Raw genomic sequence first — 16,409 nt, forward strand, 5'->3', positions numbered from 1 at the left:
ATTAATAAAGTGCACTCTACAGGCAAACACTTTGTCTCCTTATCACACTCAGACTTGTCATACAGGTGAGCAGTAATGAGAGGAAATGTGATCATAGAACGTCATTCTCTCATCTCTTTTCATTCCAATCTATCTATGCTGATCGTCTACTCACCGCTAAACTCCTCCAACCAAAACCATGCACACCTACATAGACCCGCAATGTCACATCACATTATAATTCATTGTTCAGGAAATTATTTCTTCTCTTGGCTATTAAAAGACTACGCCTATGATGGGTCAGAGTTTCTACTTTTAAATCTCCCGCCATAATTCTACTGGCCAATAGGAAGATCTAGCCGCAACCCGACATTGTAGAAGTTCTATTCATAGATCTGCTCATCTTCCTCCAAATCACATCAACACCAAATCCTCGACGATTACTGCCATAAATCCGCAAATTAATCCGAATCAATTATTTTATATTCTCAAACCCAACGGATCTTCTCAGAGCCACCCACTTCTATCTTAGGAGCCGGACATACATGTTTAGGAGATTTGATTTTATATTTACACACCGAAGATTGTGATCCGGGTGGGGGGACAATGTGCTACAATGACACCTGTCCGTCCTAACAGCGAATTCGAGTTTTTATATATATATATATATATATATATATATATATATATATATATATATATATATATATATATATATATGTATATGTATTTATTTATTTTTTAGGTTATAAATAATTGTTTATTTCGTATTTAATGTGCAGGAACGATGTGATCTACTTGCAGGGATTGGATTTTATTTTCCTCCATCCTTTCATTCTGCTGAATATCTTCTGGAGATCAGAGATCATTCAATATTAAATACCAAACAAACATCCCCCATCTGAAAAGGAACACAGATCTCACACCCTGCTTCACACTCCTTGGAAGAAAAATACATTGTATTATCGGAAGAAAACGCCCAGAACTGTGATTGGTGCAATTTTCACATTCTATAATTCAAATTTCCCGCCGGAATTCTATGGAACGTTCCAATTATCTCAGATAAAGTAATCCGACACTAAAATCTGATATCTCTTCCTCCGGGAACATCGATCATCCGTCCTCTGAATTATCGGGCAGTTTATCTAACCAAGAATAATAAATACGTTAGAAATATAAATGTCACATTTCTTCCTGTCTTTTCTTTTACTTCACAATACAGAATCCGCCCTGCTAGAGAATGTTTCCTATAGAGATCAATGAAAAGTCTACTGAACAAGTATTGTACAATATTGTTTCATGTCTGATCGGCTCCCTCATTAGAAATAACACTGTTTCTTAGTAAATTAGGAAAAAATAAATAAATATATATATATAATCATGGCATGTCAGAAAAAATGTGCAATGAATCAATAAATAAACTATTGCGCTTCTGATGAATTACATCAGTTTCCATTCAGAAAAAAAAAAAAAAAAATGTAAAAGCTTCTAAATAAATTAACTTCTCTGCAGTGTAATAAATGACTGAACCCCGCCCCCTTCTCAGCATGTTTCCCATCAGGTCCGCTCAGCCTGTGAACTGTCTGAAGATGTGTGTATTTGTTCTCTTTTCACAATAATGCTTTATAAATATGAAATTACTATGAACAATGGAAACTGGTTACTTTGTTTCTGGTATAATGTGATAAGTTTCCTGTTCTCCATGTAATCTCCAGGAATAAATCGAAAATAAATGAGTAGAAGGAATAAAATAATCTTCTGGGAAATGTATTGCTGTTGCATTAATGTGTCTGAATATAACAGAATATTTAGGAGCCTTATAAATTAATGAAATGATCTTTATTTTGCAATGAATGGTGTGACTCCGCCTCTTTCCCAGGAAGGTTTCCATCTGGTCCGCTCAGGCTGTATATAAGGAGGGCGGGCAGACAGCTGTGCTCAGTCTGTCTTTGTAGCAGAGAATCATCATGTCTGGTCGCGGTAAAGGAGGAAAGGGTCTGGGGAAAGGAGGCGCCAAGCGGCACAGGAAGGTGCTCCGGGACAATATCCAGGGCATCACCAAACCCGCCATCCGACGTTTGGCCCGCAGAGGGGGTGTCAAGCGCATCTCCGGGCTCATCTATGAGGAGACCCGCGGAGTGCTCAAAGTCTTCCTAGAGAATGTCATCCGCGATGCCGTCACCTACACCGAGCACGCCAAGAGGAAGACCGTCACCGCCATGGATGTCGTCTATGCTCTCAAACGCCAGGGGCGCACTCTCTACGGATTCGGAGGATAATCCCACCGGTTACCCGCTTCATCACAACAAAGGCCCTTCTCAGGGCCACCCACCTTCTCACACAAAAGGGCTGATCATTCACAACTCCCAACACTCCTTTCTCTACACATTTATCGTGTAACAATAGGAACTTCCGCTCTTTGTTTCACTAAGCAATGGAGTGCTGCGATGTCTAGCTGCCCATACACTCTGCGATCTGATTGTTCGATCTGCTTTACATTTACCAAAGATAAGGAACAGAAAAATATTAAATTTATTTGGTTGGGCAGTTAATGTATAGGAGATTGTAGAGTCAGCACTCAGTGATGGAGCCGATTTTCCGAGGTGGCTGCTGAGTGAGAATATATCGTTTATGTTGGAACTGAACCTAAGTCATTATTTCATGATTAAAATAATGGAGATCACTAATACTGAGATGATTATATAACAGATATAATATCTGTGAACATTCCGATTTTGATACAGGAAGAACAAATCTGTGCATCTGCTATATGTACAAATTCTAGATCCGAAAGAGGGGAGAGAAATTTGATCTTTAGTTGCATATTTCTATACAGATGTGATTATGAAACGTGTTATACTTCCTATCCCATCCTATAGAAAGGTAGAGATCTATGAGAGAAGTCATCTCACTATCATGTTCTGTATGTAACAGTGGGGGAGGGGGATTCTGCATTCTGAGGACTTGGAATAAAAGAGAACATATGGAAATGTTTTACATTATTCAATCATCTTCACATTCCATTTTCTATTCATCTTCTTAATAAAGCATTGATATTTCCCGGATAAATGTCTCATCTGATGATCTCCGTGTCGGATTTGGCGGTATAATAGGGATGATTATTTGTAACGTTCTCAACATTTCAGGCGGCCAAATTTAAAAGTAGCAATTTGAAATCTGAGCCAATCAGAGCTGTGGGCGTTTCCTTAATCAGCCAGTAATGTCTGCTGAGGCGTCCCAAAGGAAATGTGTTCTGAGATAATTCTCCGTTTCCCCCCCAGAAAATACTTCTACTTTCCATTGATCTCTATAGGAAACGTTCCCTAGCAGGGCGGATTCTGTAGTCTGATGTATAAAATCAAACACTAAAACAATAATATTTTAACAAATGTTTGTATTCCTAAACTACCGCTAAAGGGACCGGTGATTGTTTCCTGGAAGAACATTCTATCTGAAAAATTTGAATGTTTAGTCCATCGCATTTGATATTTTTCTTTTTTAATAAAAATTCTGATGGAGGTTTTTACTAATATGTGTTCCTTTTTCAGTTGTGGATGTTTGGTATATAATGAATAATTTCTGATCTGTAAAAGTAAAGTATGGAGGACAAGGAGGAGGGGTCTCTGTAAGAAGACATTGTTCTATAAATCTTTATAATAGGATAGAACTGACAATGGCTGGAAGCACTGACATGTCTCATGATTGCCCACCCACATATATAGTTTCACATATTTTTACTTACGAAATAAAGATCGTTATACTGAGTAGAGCTCTGCTGTGATGTCTGTGGGTGGCTCTTAGAAGAGCCTTTGTGTGTTGTTGGGGTGATGGATGGGGGAGGGGTATTACTTGGCGCTGGTGTACTTGGTGACGGCCTTGGTGCCCTCGGAGACGGCGTGCTTGGCCAGCTCTCCGGGCAGGAGGAGGCGGACAGCCGTCTGTATCTCCCGGGAGGTGATGGTGGAGCGCTTGTTGTAATGAGCCAGGCGGGAAGCTTCGCCGGCGATGCGCTCGAAGATGTCATTGACGAAGGAGTTCATGATGCTCATGGCCTTGGAGGAGATGCCGGTGTCGGGGTGGACCTGCTTGAGCACCTTGTAGACGTAGATGGCATAACTCTCCTTCCGGCTCTTCCTCCGCTTCTTGCCGTCCTTCTTCTGGCTCTTGGTCACGGCTTTCTTGGAGCCCTTCTTGGGCGCCGGGGCGGACTTGGCTGGTTCAGGCATGATAAGGGTTAATGTGTTCTCTCCGCTGTGTGCAGGGAATGTGAGCTGGATCCGCTGCTTTTATAGGCGTCCTATGCATCCTGTGCTGCTTTTATAGGCGTCCTATGCAAATCACTGCTCCTCCTCCTCACTCTTCTATTGGAGGATTAAGTCATGTGATGGGGAGGGGGTGGAATGATTTCCTTCCTAGTTTACCGATTGGTCTAGAAACAATTCAGATAACTATTGGGTGGCTTCAAATGTAACCAATCACAGAATGTGACGTCAGAGCAGTGACTGTATAAATAGAAGGAAGGGGCAGGAATTTGGTCTCTTCGTCTGACGACTCTCTCATCTCACAATGTCTGGCCGCGGTAAACAAGGAGGAAAGGTTCGGGCTAAGGCCAAGACCCGATCATCCCGGGCTGGTCTGCAGTTTCCAGTCGGTCGTGTTCACCGTCTGCTCAGGAAGGGCAACTATGTCGAGCGGGTCGGGGCCGGAGCTCCCGTCTATCTGGCCGCTGTCCTCGAGTATCTTACCGCTGAAATCCTCGAGCTGGCCGGTAACGCCGCCCGCGACAACAAGAAGACCCGCATCATCCCCCGACACCTCCAGCTGGCTGTCCGCAACGACGAGGAGCTCAACAAGCTGCTCGGGGGCGTCACCATCGCCCAGGGAGGAGTCCTGCCCAACATCCAGGCCGTGCTGCTGCCCAAGAAGACCAAGAGCCACAAGGCTGCCAAAGCCAAGTAATCGCCAACAACTCCCCCTATCACCCCCTCACCAAACACAAAGGCTCTTCTAATGGCACTTTTCCACTGCAAGTACCGGCTCGTACCAGGTCGGCTCTACTCGGCCCTGCTTGGCCTGGTTTGCTTTTCCACTGCTGGTACTGCATGATATAGTGTCGGAACGGTTCGGTACGGTATGGTATAGGTTTGCTTTTCCACTAAAGTAGTACTAAAGTTAAGTGGGTGGGATAACAACGGGGTGGGTGGGATTCTCTGACCAATCAGTGGCTAGTAGTGACTGCATGCAAAGGATTGTGGGATATGGTACCAGTTTGGTACCTGTTGGAACCACAATCGAGTAGGTACTGTTTTTCAGGGCCGTACCGTTCGGTTCCATGCAGTGGAAAAGCAAACCTATACCGTACCGTACCGTACCGAACCGTTCCGACCCTATACCATGCGGTACCAGCAGTGGAAAAGCACAAAAGCAGGCCGAACTGGTACGGTTCCATGCAGTGGAAAAGCGCCATAAGAGCCACCACATACATCACAGCAGAGCTCTACTCTCGTTTTAATAGTGTGCTAAATTGTTATTTTTTTTAGCTAGGTGAAGATGTTTTAAATACTATAAACTCATAAGTTTTGGTGCGATTTTCTGGTCTAAATAAATTCTTATGTATTCGGAGTCTAGATGTGCGCCTTTACCTTCTCTCTCATCCTTATACTGCAGCACAATGGGCGATCATGAGACGTGTCAGTGCTTCCAGCCATTGTCAGTTCTATCCTATTATAAAGATTTATAGAACAATGTCTTCTTACAGAGACTCCTCCTCATTGTCCTCCATACTTTACTTTTACTACATTTCTTTTACAGATCAGAAATTATTCATTATATACCAAACATCCCCACCTGAAACATCAACACAGATCAGTCAGAGCCTCCATCAGATTTTTTTTTTTTGTTTAAAAAAAAAACTATATATATATATAGATATCTATATCAGATGTGATTGGTTAATCTTTCAAATTCCTCCCATAGAATCCTCTTCTTCCGGGAAACAATCACCGATCCTTTTAGCGGTAGTTTAGGAATAAAAACAAAATCCTTCAATTTTATTGTTGTTTTAGGATTTCATTTTATACATCACAATACAGAATCCGCCCTGCTAGAGAATGTTTCCTATAGAGATCAATGGAAAGTCTGCTGAACAAGTATTTTCTGGGGGGGAAACGGAGAAATATCTCAGAACACTTTTCCTTTTGGACGCCTCAGCAGACATTTCTGGCTGATTAAGGAAACGCCCACAGCTCTGATTGGCTCAGATTTCAAATTACTACTTTTAAATTTGCCCGCCTGAAATGTTGAGAACGTTACGAATAATCAGCCCTATTATACCGCCAAATCCGACACATCCGATGAGACATTTATCTGGGAAATATCATCAATGCTTTATTAAGAAGATGAATAGAAATGGAATGTGAAGATGATTGAATAATGTAAAACATTTCCATATCTTCTCTTTTATTCCAAGTCCTCAGAATGCAGAATCCCCTCCCCCATTGCTACATACAGAACATAATAGTGAGATGACTTTTCTCATAGATCTCTACCTTTCTATAGGATGGGATAGGAAGTATTACACGTTTCATAGAAACCTTCATTAGAGATTGTTCCTGAAAATCAAATCTAAACTCTGACACCTTACTGATCACTAAGAAAAAACGTATTTATAAAGCCAGAAATTCTTTCCGATTCAATAAAACATTTCCCGATGATCCTTCTTGGGCAGTTTATAGTAAAATTGTCCTTTAGTGGATCTCACAAAGCATTTCATCTTCACAATATTTCTAATGTCTCCTATTTCAACAATGGCGCGCACAGCTTTCCGGGCAGGTTCGGGTTAATCTGTCCCATGTGACCTCTGGCTGGGAAAGCCCCGCCCTACTGAATGCTGAATCTCACAACTCAGTCATTGGCTGATTAGAGCTCTAAGAAATGGTCCTATTAAACCTAAGAAGGCGTGGTCAGCAATAACCAATAAACGCGGAGCGCGGTCTGTATAAATAGACGGCGCCCAGCCCGTGTTCTCACACTTCTGTTCCGTCTGGAGATTAGAAGAGTTTTTCCGCCATGGCAAGAACCAAGCAGACCGCTCGTAAGTCCACCGGAGGGAAAGCTCCCCGCAAGCAGCTGGCCACCAAAGCCGCCCGCAAGAGCGCCCCGGCCACCGGCGGAGTTAAGAAGCCTCACCGCTACAGGCCCGGCACCGTGGCTCTCCGGGAGATCCGCCGCTACCAGAAATCCACCGAGCTGCTCATCCGCAAGCTGCCCTTCCAGCGCCTCGTCCGAGAGATCGCCCAGGACTTCAAGACCGACCTGCGCTTCCAGAGCTCCGCCGTCATGGCTCTGCAGGAAGCCTCCGAGGCTTATCTCGTAGGACTCTTCGAGGACACCAACCTCTGCGCCATCCACGCCAAGAGGGTCACCATCATGCCCAAAGACATACAGCTGGCACGCCGCATCCGCGGAGAGAGGGCCTAAATACATTCTTATCTCCCTCCATACTATCTCTACACAGCACAAAGGCTCTTTTCAGAGCCACCACATCCTCTTCACAGAGAGCTCCATACTACCGCATCCCCGCTACTACATTTCTACACATCCCCCCCTCATCCCCGCTACTACATTTCTACACTTTCCCGGCCATCGGCTTCACTGCATTTCTCTTTTCTCTGCGCTCCGATCCTCAGTGTGGAAGGAAATCTCATCGGTAACATTTCTAACCATTCACACTTCTCTATATCTTCCCTAATAGATACAATGGAGGAATATTTCATGGTGAGCGAAGCTCCTCTGTAACATTTCTAAACCGATCCCAGAGAAATCATTCACATTTCTCATCTATAAAGGAGATCCTTTCTTTTACCGATTTATTGTCCCCTAAATACAATGGAACTGATCTGTAACATTACTAACAATTACTGAGTAACAATTCACACTTCTATATAGATACAATGGAACAATATTTGGCAGTAAAACAAACGTTCCTATAAACAGGATCTTTACTTCTTCTCTCATCACTACCAGGAGATCAGAGAGAGGAAATCTGTTCTCCCCTCCCCCTCCTGAACACTCCCCGGGATCACCGATTTCTCAGCTCGGGTGTATAAATCCTACAACTCACTGCTAATAAATCTCACACTCACTCCTCATTCTTCTGCTTCCTCTCCCCGATCTATCACAGGAATCTCTCCTCTGATGTTCTCCAACTTTCTACAATCTTCCCTTTCACACACAGGGGGAGGGGACACAGCTGCACATTCCTAAACTTCTCACCAGCAGAGCTTACACTCTTTATTATGCTCTTCTCATTCATTATCTACACAACACAATTATTGGCACCCTGGAGAGAATTGGACATTTCTCATTCCAATCGATCGTTCTCAGCCGATCAGCACACAGCGATATGTACAGTGAGTGTGCACAGCACCATTCCCTATCTGTCTTTGCAAACTTCGCGGCGATGAGATTTCGGCGGGCAAATTCAAATTTCCCCGATCGGCCTGTGTCAGCCAATAAGAACGTTTATAGCATCACACGGTGAACTTTGTAAAAGTGGAGCCGAGAGATGGAATTTCTATCCGAACGGAACATCGGCGCTGCTAAACCGATTTCTATTTTTTAGGGGAAATGTATCCCCTCCCCCCTCTCGGAGATCTCACACATAGTGTGCGGGAATTGTCGCCGATCCGCACAACAGATGTGTCTGGTGGGGTTCCTAAAGATCCTTTATATCAGGAGGGATCTCCGATCTCTTCCAGTGATTTCTCCTATAAAATGTAGATTATGAGATGATCTGCAAGGGATAAATGTACAATGTGTGATGGGGAACATCTGAGCTCCTCTATACTATGCAAAGTCTATCCTGCCCCTGTTAGGAGGAGGTGGGTGTAGGTAGGTGTGGCTCTGATAGGATGAGATGGGTGTGGGTAGGTAGGTGTGGCTCTGTTAGGAGGAGGTGGGTGTAGGTAGGTATGTGTAGCTCTGTTAGGAGGAGGTGGGTGGCTCTGAGAAGAGCCTTTGGGGGGTGTAGATGGAGATCTCCGGCTGCTTGGATTTATTTCTTCTTCGGAGCGGCCTTCTTGGGCTTGGCTGCTGTCTTGGGTTTGGCCGCCTTCTTAGCCGGACTTTTGGCGGCTTTTTTCGGTTTGGCTGCAGCTTTGGGCTTCTTGGGGCTCTTTGTCACCTTCTTGGCAGCTGCAGCCTTTGCCGGTTTCTTGGGGCTCTTGGTCGCTTTGCTGGCCGCCTTCTTCTTAGGGGACTTCGCCGGCTTCTTGGGTGATTTGGCCGCCGTTTTCTTGGGGGACTTGGCCGGCTTCTTAGCAGCAGCCAATGGCTTCTTGGCGGTTTTCTTGGCCTTGTCGCCCTCTTGCTGCTTCTTGTTGATCTTGAAGGATCCGGAGGCTCCATGTCCTTTCACCTGGACGAGGTTCCCCTTGGTCACCAGCGCCCTGACGGCGCTCTTCAGACGGCTGTTGTTCTTCTCCACATCGTATCCTGAGGCGGCCAGGAGCTTCTTGAGGGCGGCCAGGGAGACCCCGCTGCGCTCCTTGGAAGCGGCCACGGCTGTGACGATGAGATCGGACACGCTGGGACCGGACGGCTTCTTGCTGCCTTTCTTGGCTCCTCCGGCTGCCGCCTTCTTAGCCGGCTTCTTCTTGGCGGCGGGCTCCGCTGGAGGAGCGGCGGCTGGGGCGCTCTCAGTCTCAGACATGATTCTCAGCGAGTTTCTAAATTAGATAATAGAAATATAATGCTCGAATGGCGCTCTGTCTTATATACAGACGTTCTGCGCCGCTATTGGCTGATATAGAACTTGCCTTCTGCACTGCTATTGGTTACACTTTAGACACGCCCACTGACTGTCATTCCACTGTTGGAGAATCTTCTCTCTCTTCTTGTGTTTCCCTGCAGAGAGAAAAACGATTTTAATATGAAATGGAAGGATGGCCGATCTTTATCGGGGACCCGATCTGCTCACTGGACTGTCACTTATCGATCTCTCACTTACCGCTCTCATGATCTGCTCAGGAGGCTGAACACAGAGGCTGCAAACACCTCCAACCTCCTGAGTGTGTGTCCCATTCCTCCTCCTACCTGCTTTTCTACACACATTCCCATCAGAAAACAATCTTCTCACATCTCCAACTACAATCATCTTCACATAACATGAGTGAAGAGTGAAGATCAGGAAACATTTCCCTCCAACACACAAATCTGCTCGTCTATAGCTGAGTAGAAGGAGCCTGGAACAAAAACATCAGCCGGGGACATCAGATCCTTGTGTGATGTGATGGGAGAGATTGTTAGAGATACAAAGGTGTCAGATGATGGGAACATGTCATATTGAATATACTTTGTATCACATTCTGCTCATCATCACACATATATTGTCATCTGAATATTCTGAGTAATTTTATTGCCACATATTACTACACAGCTATATAGACTACTCAGGTAGAATGTTTCCTTGTATCTAGAATCAGAGGTAAAATCTACACATTCCTTCACACGGGGCAAAAAGAGGATGTCAGTAAGGCAGAGGTTGGTGTCAATCATCTTTTTATTATTATTATATTTTTTCCATTTTTTTTTTAAATATATAAGATAAGGGAGGGTTATAATAAACCCCATGTAAAATGTATTTTTACCATCTTTGGCCCGATAACCAATCAGAGAGTGAGAAGAAATCCCTCCAAAGTGAGGGGATCCCTGATTCACACCAGAACTAGTGTCCACAGTGAAAGAATTCCACTCTACTGGGTGGGGACTACATTTGGTATTTTCTTTTACTTTCAAAGCTCAATGAAAATTGTAACAGGACAGATAGAGAATCTCCCCAATGGGGACACAAACAGCAATAAAAACCTGTCAGGGGGTTCTATCCCTCTCCACTATGTGTCTTTATCTTTAGTGATCTATTTTTTTTTTTTTTATATTATTATTATTTCTTGAATTCTGTATTTGATTTTCTTAAAGATCTAAAGAAAACAACAAAGGAAATGAGAAGATGCATTCTCAAAGTATTGCATGTATACAAAGTGGATTGCTCAGATAGCAAACACATATACAATACAAAAAGTAGAGGTATGTAAGCCACTGGTCTGTATATATGATGGCTATTAGGCAAAACAAATTGAAGGGTAACAATGCAGAACCTATATTAATTTTTATTTTGAGTTCAAATAATAATTGGAACCCGCAGGCAATCACACATGTAGATCTATTATGCAGTATTGGTAGGTGCATAGTGCTGATTTCTCAACCTTTTCAACACAGAGGAACCATTGAAATAAATTTCTGGTGTCGGGGAACCCCTGCTAAAAATTAAAAATCTACAACTTATGTGACACATTAGTGTGACAGTCAGTGGGAAGAATTCTCCTTATTCTTGTCATCGTTGGGAAGAATTACCCCCTTACAGATAGCTAAAAGGAATAATGGTGTCATTGGGAACATATCGGAGAGGCAGAAATTGCCCATTGCTTAAGGAACCCCTAGAAACCTCAGAAGGAACCCTAATTGGTCAGTCTAGATTTGTATTTCTGGGGTCTTTGAGACACAGATCCCAGTCTTTGTCGAATTTTTCTGTGGTAAGTTTGGCTTTGGAGAAAAAATATTACATTTTAAGATGGTTGATTATTATTATGGTCACGTCTTGGAGGGACGGAGGCTGCAGACATTTTCATTATCTAGCTATTGCCATTTGTGCAGCAATGAGAATGACTGGGCATTCCCCCCATATGTGGAAACGAGTTCCTGGGAGATCACACTTTCTCTAGCACAAATTAAAGGTGTTGGGCTAATAATAACAAGTCTGGTAGGGGTATAGTACCACTGCTGAAAGAGTGTTTGTAGTGGTTCCCAATGTGTGGTACAATGGGAGAGCAGTTCAGGTAACAATAATGCCTTGTACCATTGGCACGGTGGTGGGGCAGAGGGTACATGCGTAGACCGTTACAATTTTCGGTTCTGGATAGATTCCCCTAATGGTTGTGAGAAGAGATCATAGATGTATGAGATGCCTTAGAGTAGTTTATCGTCCAATTTATAGGAAATTTAACAGAAGGTAAAGGATCTTTTCCTGTGTAACCCAATGTGTTTTAGTAAGCAAAGATCTGATCCTGAATTAAACACTGAATGTTCTGGAAGAAAGGCCGTATTTGGCTTGGAAGTTTGCAAAAGTCATTACGTTTGATGAAGGTAAGAGATTTCATATAGTGTGGATACCGGCTTCTATCGTGAGCTGTAGCTGTAGATCTGGAAGTATAAGTGCATTGATTTTGATTGGCAAGTAGGGCAGGATAGTATGAGGTAATCCCTTCAACATCTGAGGGATCGCTGTCCAAACTCTCTGGGAGGCTGTTATTGTATCTAACGGGAAATGTTTAGGTGTTGGGGCTACAAGTAAAGCATCAAGGTATGATTTTAGATATTTGTTCAGTTTAGATTTTAGATATTTGGTCAGTCATAACATCTTTCACGTTTTACAAAAGAAATGATCTAACTTTACTGTTTTCTTATTTTTGAAAACAAATGTATTAAAAAAAAAAAAAAAAAAAAAACACATGTTTGTAAGATTTTTGCGCTAATACGGTGTGCCATAAAGTTTTGCAACAATCTTCATTTTATATTCTAGGGTCTCTGCTTAAAAAAAAAAAAAAAAAAAAAAAAAAAAAAGTTGCTTGGGGGTTCTAAGTAATTTTATAGCAAAAATACTGATTTTAACTTGTAAGCAAAAAATGTCAGAAATAGTAGTTAATACTATTTAGCTTTTTAAATCCCTAAATATTAAAATTAAATTATAAAATCTTTCAGAAACTGGGGAATAATTGGAAAACAATGGTCATGTGTAAATTCACCTATAAATGTGTAGATATTAGTAATTGTGTTAAACATGTCCAATGACGTAGGAACAATTTCCTACTTCTAACTTCTATAAAGGACTGTGTGCTGTCCGAGGTGATATCGTGATCAGATTTGTATGTAGCTGATACTTTGTACATATTTTGTGTCTTTTACCTATCAGGCAGCTTATGGCTTTATCTATGGACATCGATCTGCTGTTGATGATGGAAATAGATACAAATAGACAAATATTTGGCTGGGCTGATTGAATACATACAATGTTTCATTTTTCTTGCTTCTCCCCCCATTGTGTTGTGGAATAAAAGCTACTCGGTCTTCTCAACGTGTGATTTGAGATAAAGTAACAATGTAAGGCGGGAGATTGTGGAGGATGTTTTATTGTAAGAATGTGTGAGTGCGGCATATACATGTTTAGGAGATCTGATTGTAGATTTCCTTATCTAAGATTGTGATCCGGGTGAGGGGACAATGTGCTATATATTTATTTATTTTATATTTATGTATATCGTATTCAATGTGAAGGAAGGATGTGATCTCCTTACGGGGACTGGCTGTCATTTCCATCCACCCTTTCATCTCCAGAAGATATTCAGCAGAATTGGAGATCATTGAATATTAAATACCAAACAAACATCCCCCATCTAAAAAGGAACACAGATCTCAGATCCCCCTTCACACTCCTTGGAAGGAAAATACATTTTATTAACGGAAGAAAACACCCAGAACTGTGATTGGTGCCATTTTCACATTCTATAATTCAAATTTCCCGCCGGAATTCTATGGAACGTTTCAATTATCTCAGATAGAATAAGCAGACACTAAAATCTGAATTATAATGCGGATTCGGATCACAGTCTTAGGTGTACAGATATACAATCAGATCTCCTAAACATGTATGTCCGGCTCCTTAGATAGAAGTGGGTGGCTCTGAGAAGATCCGTTGGGTTTGGGAATAGAAAATAATTGATTCGGATTATTTGGTGTATTTGTGGCAGGAATCTTCGAGGATTTTACCGGTTTTGAGGAAATATTTGGAACCTGAAAAGCGACACAAGTGATGTGATTTGGAGGAAGATGAGCAGATCTATGAATAGAACTTCTACAATGTCGGGTTTAGCGGGATAATGCGGCTGAATCTTCCTATTGGCCAGTAGAATAACGGCGGGAGATTTAAAAGAAGCAACTCTGATCCATCATAGGCGTCGTCTATTAATAGCCAAGAGAGTAAATAATGTCCTGAACTATGAATTATAATGTGATGTGACATTGGAGGTCTATGTAGGAGGGATGGATTTGGTTGTAGGAGTCTAGCGGTGAGTAGACGATCAGCATAGATAGATTGGAAGTAAAAGAGATGAGAGCATGAAGTTCTGTGATCACATTTCCCCTCATTACTACTCATCTGTTTCACAAGTCTGAGTGTGATAAGAAGACAAAGTGTTTGCCTGTAAAGTGCATTTTATTAATACAATTTATCACAATAAAATATTACTTAATAAAGAAAATAAATTAAACCCAGTTATGTCCGGCTCTTGAGTGGGAAACTAATAATAATGATATTTAGTAGAGAAGTACTGTAGATCGATCAGACTGGGAGGGGAATGGATCGAACCTTCCTTTTATTCCCATCCTGATTGTAGATTGATTGCGGAGATCATCTCCACTTTCTGCCTCTATACATTCCCTATTCATCGCCTTGTACTGCACACACCTAACTGTTCTACCACGAATCACCACAAGGTGGCAGAGCTGAATAAACACTTATGCCGCACTCACACATTCTTACAATAAAACAAGCAAGAAAAACGAAACATTGTATCTATTCCATCAGCCCAGCCAAATCTTTGTCTATTTGTATCTATTTCCATCATCAACAGCAGATTGATGTCCATAGATAAAGCCATAAGCTGCCTGATAGGTAAATGACACAAAATATGTACAAAGTATCAGCTACATAAAAATCTGATCACAATATCACCTCGGACAGCACACAGTCCTTTATAGAAGTTGGAAGTAGAAAATGTTTCCTTTGTCATTGGACATGTGTAGCACCTTTACTAATATCTACACATTTTTTAACATTTTTTATATCTGTTTTTTTTTTTTTTTTTTTTTTTTGGGAGATTAGTTAAAAACAATCTAAGAGCCCTGGGGCCATCATTAAAAAAAAAAATCAAATATTTCTGAGCTTGATATATATATATATATATATATATATATATATATATATATATATATATATATAATTTTTTTTTTACAGAATTCTGAGTTTGAAAGTCGGAATTCTGAGTTATTAATACAATAGTCTCTATTAGGATGATTTGAGAACCAATGAAGAACGATGTAGTACCACCCACAGACCATCTTTCTGCAGACATACATATCTTCTGCTCTGTAAGATTTGTAAATCTATCCTAGTTACAGTATAGGGAAGCAGGGCAGTGCTGGGTTCTGTAGTTCCTTGTACAGGTGTCAAACAGGCGGCCCTCCAGCTGTTACAGAACTACAAGTCCCATGATGAGGATTTGCAAGGCTGACAGTTACAAGCATGACTCCCACAGGCAGAAGCATGATAGAACTTGTAGTTCCGCAACAGCTGCAGGGCCACCAGTTTGACACCCACAGCACTGTATTAAAAACTCCTAATTTTGCTGTCATCCTCCTGCTCTGCCATCTGCTCCATCATAAAGAGCCATGCTGAAAACATGTGTGTCTATGGTCATAACAGATCAATCATAACAGTTACTTGTCTGGACTAATACAGCTTTGTTACAGGCACTTAGCTCCATATATGGTCTGGACACTTTTGGTGTGATTTGAGGACTGCTGGCCTGGTGTGAATATGGCACGCTGATGTGATGTGGGCACCTCCAATCAGATATGGTCACTTCTGTTGTCATACAGGTACCTCTGCTGTGACATGGCCCATGTCACAGCAGAGGTACCTGTACGACAACAGAAGTGACCATATCTGATTGGAGGTGCCCACTAGAGATGGCCTTGCGGTTCGCCCGGCGGTCGGTTTGTGGCAAATTTTGCTTGTTCGCTACCCGCCAATTTTGCGAACACATGGCGTTGGTCGTAGCGGTCATATTAGTTTACATTGGGGACAATTTTGACCCATGACACAGCCGTCAGGTTGAACGGGACAGCCAATTGAAACATTTCAGCACATGTACATGCCTCCTATCCTATAAATAGACCAGAGCAGGCGGCCATTTTACATTCTGCTTTTTGTCAGTGTAGGGAGAGGTCTGCTGTATGCATCAGGGAGAAATTGCAAGGGAAAAATAGCTCTGTTAAGATCCACAAAAGTCATTTTCAGGGCTGGTATTTTGGTATAGGTCTACTACAGTCTCTTTTGAGTTTAGTGACAGGTATCCAGTCTGTGCTTTAGGGGCAGTTAGAGATTGGCAGCAGTCACACAAATCGCTCTGTTAATGTCCACAAAAGTCATTTAAAGGGCTGCAATTTTAAGCATTTTATAGTGGATTAGTAGTATTATTGTGCACTGTGCAGCATTGTGACAGGTGTGGTGACTGAGCGTTGCTGCATCAATACTA

The 16,409-nt window shown here is 42.2% G+C and overlaps 4 protein-coding genes across 4 annotated transcripts; 2 read left to right on the plus strand and 2 right to left on the minus strand.

Annotated features, from left to right (window-relative positions):
- Positions 1-1,946: 1,946 nt before the first annotated feature.
- On the plus strand, positions 1,947-2,258 carry LOC309564677 (histone H4; the record flags this gene model as incomplete). Its single annotated transcript, XM_082269342.1, has 1 exon — positions 1,947-2,258. One exon carries the CDS (start codon positions 1,947-1,949, stop codon positions 2,256-2,258), a length of 312 nt encoding a protein of 103 aa, XP_082125468.1.
- A 1,566-nt stretch (positions 2,259-3,824) lies between these two features.
- On the minus strand, positions 3,825-4,205 carry LOC309564672 (histone H2B 1.1; the record flags this gene model as incomplete). Its single annotated transcript, XM_082269337.1, has 1 exon — positions 3,825-4,205. The coding sequence occupies one exon, from the start codon at positions 4,203-4,205 to the stop codon at positions 3,825-3,827; it is 381 nt and encodes a 126-aa protein (XP_082125463.1).
- Positions 4,206-7,047: 2,842 nt separating this feature from the next.
- On the plus strand, positions 7,048-7,458 carry LOC309564661 (histone H3.2; the record flags this gene model as incomplete). The annotated part of the gene is made up of 1 exon (XM_082269326.1): positions 7,048-7,458. The coding sequence occupies one exon, from the start codon at positions 7,048-7,050 to the stop codon at positions 7,456-7,458; it is 411 nt and encodes a 136-aa protein (XP_082125452.1).
- Positions 7,459-9,034: 1,576 nt separating this feature from the next.
- Positions 9,035-9,691, minus strand: LOC309564653 (uncharacterized protein; the record flags this gene model as incomplete). The annotated part of the gene is made up of 1 exon (XM_082269318.1): positions 9,035-9,691. One exon carries the CDS (start codon positions 9,689-9,691, stop codon positions 9,035-9,037), a length of 657 nt encoding a protein of 218 aa, XP_082125444.1.
- Between the last annotated feature and the right edge of the window lie 6,718 nt (positions 9,692-16,409).

This window comes from Pelophylax lessonae (genome assembly GCF_965119305.1).
Source record: "Pelophylax lessonae genome assembly, chromosome: 9".
Lineage (NCBI taxonomy): Eukaryota > Metazoa > Chordata > Amphibia > Anura > Ranidae > Pelophylax > Pelophylax lessonae.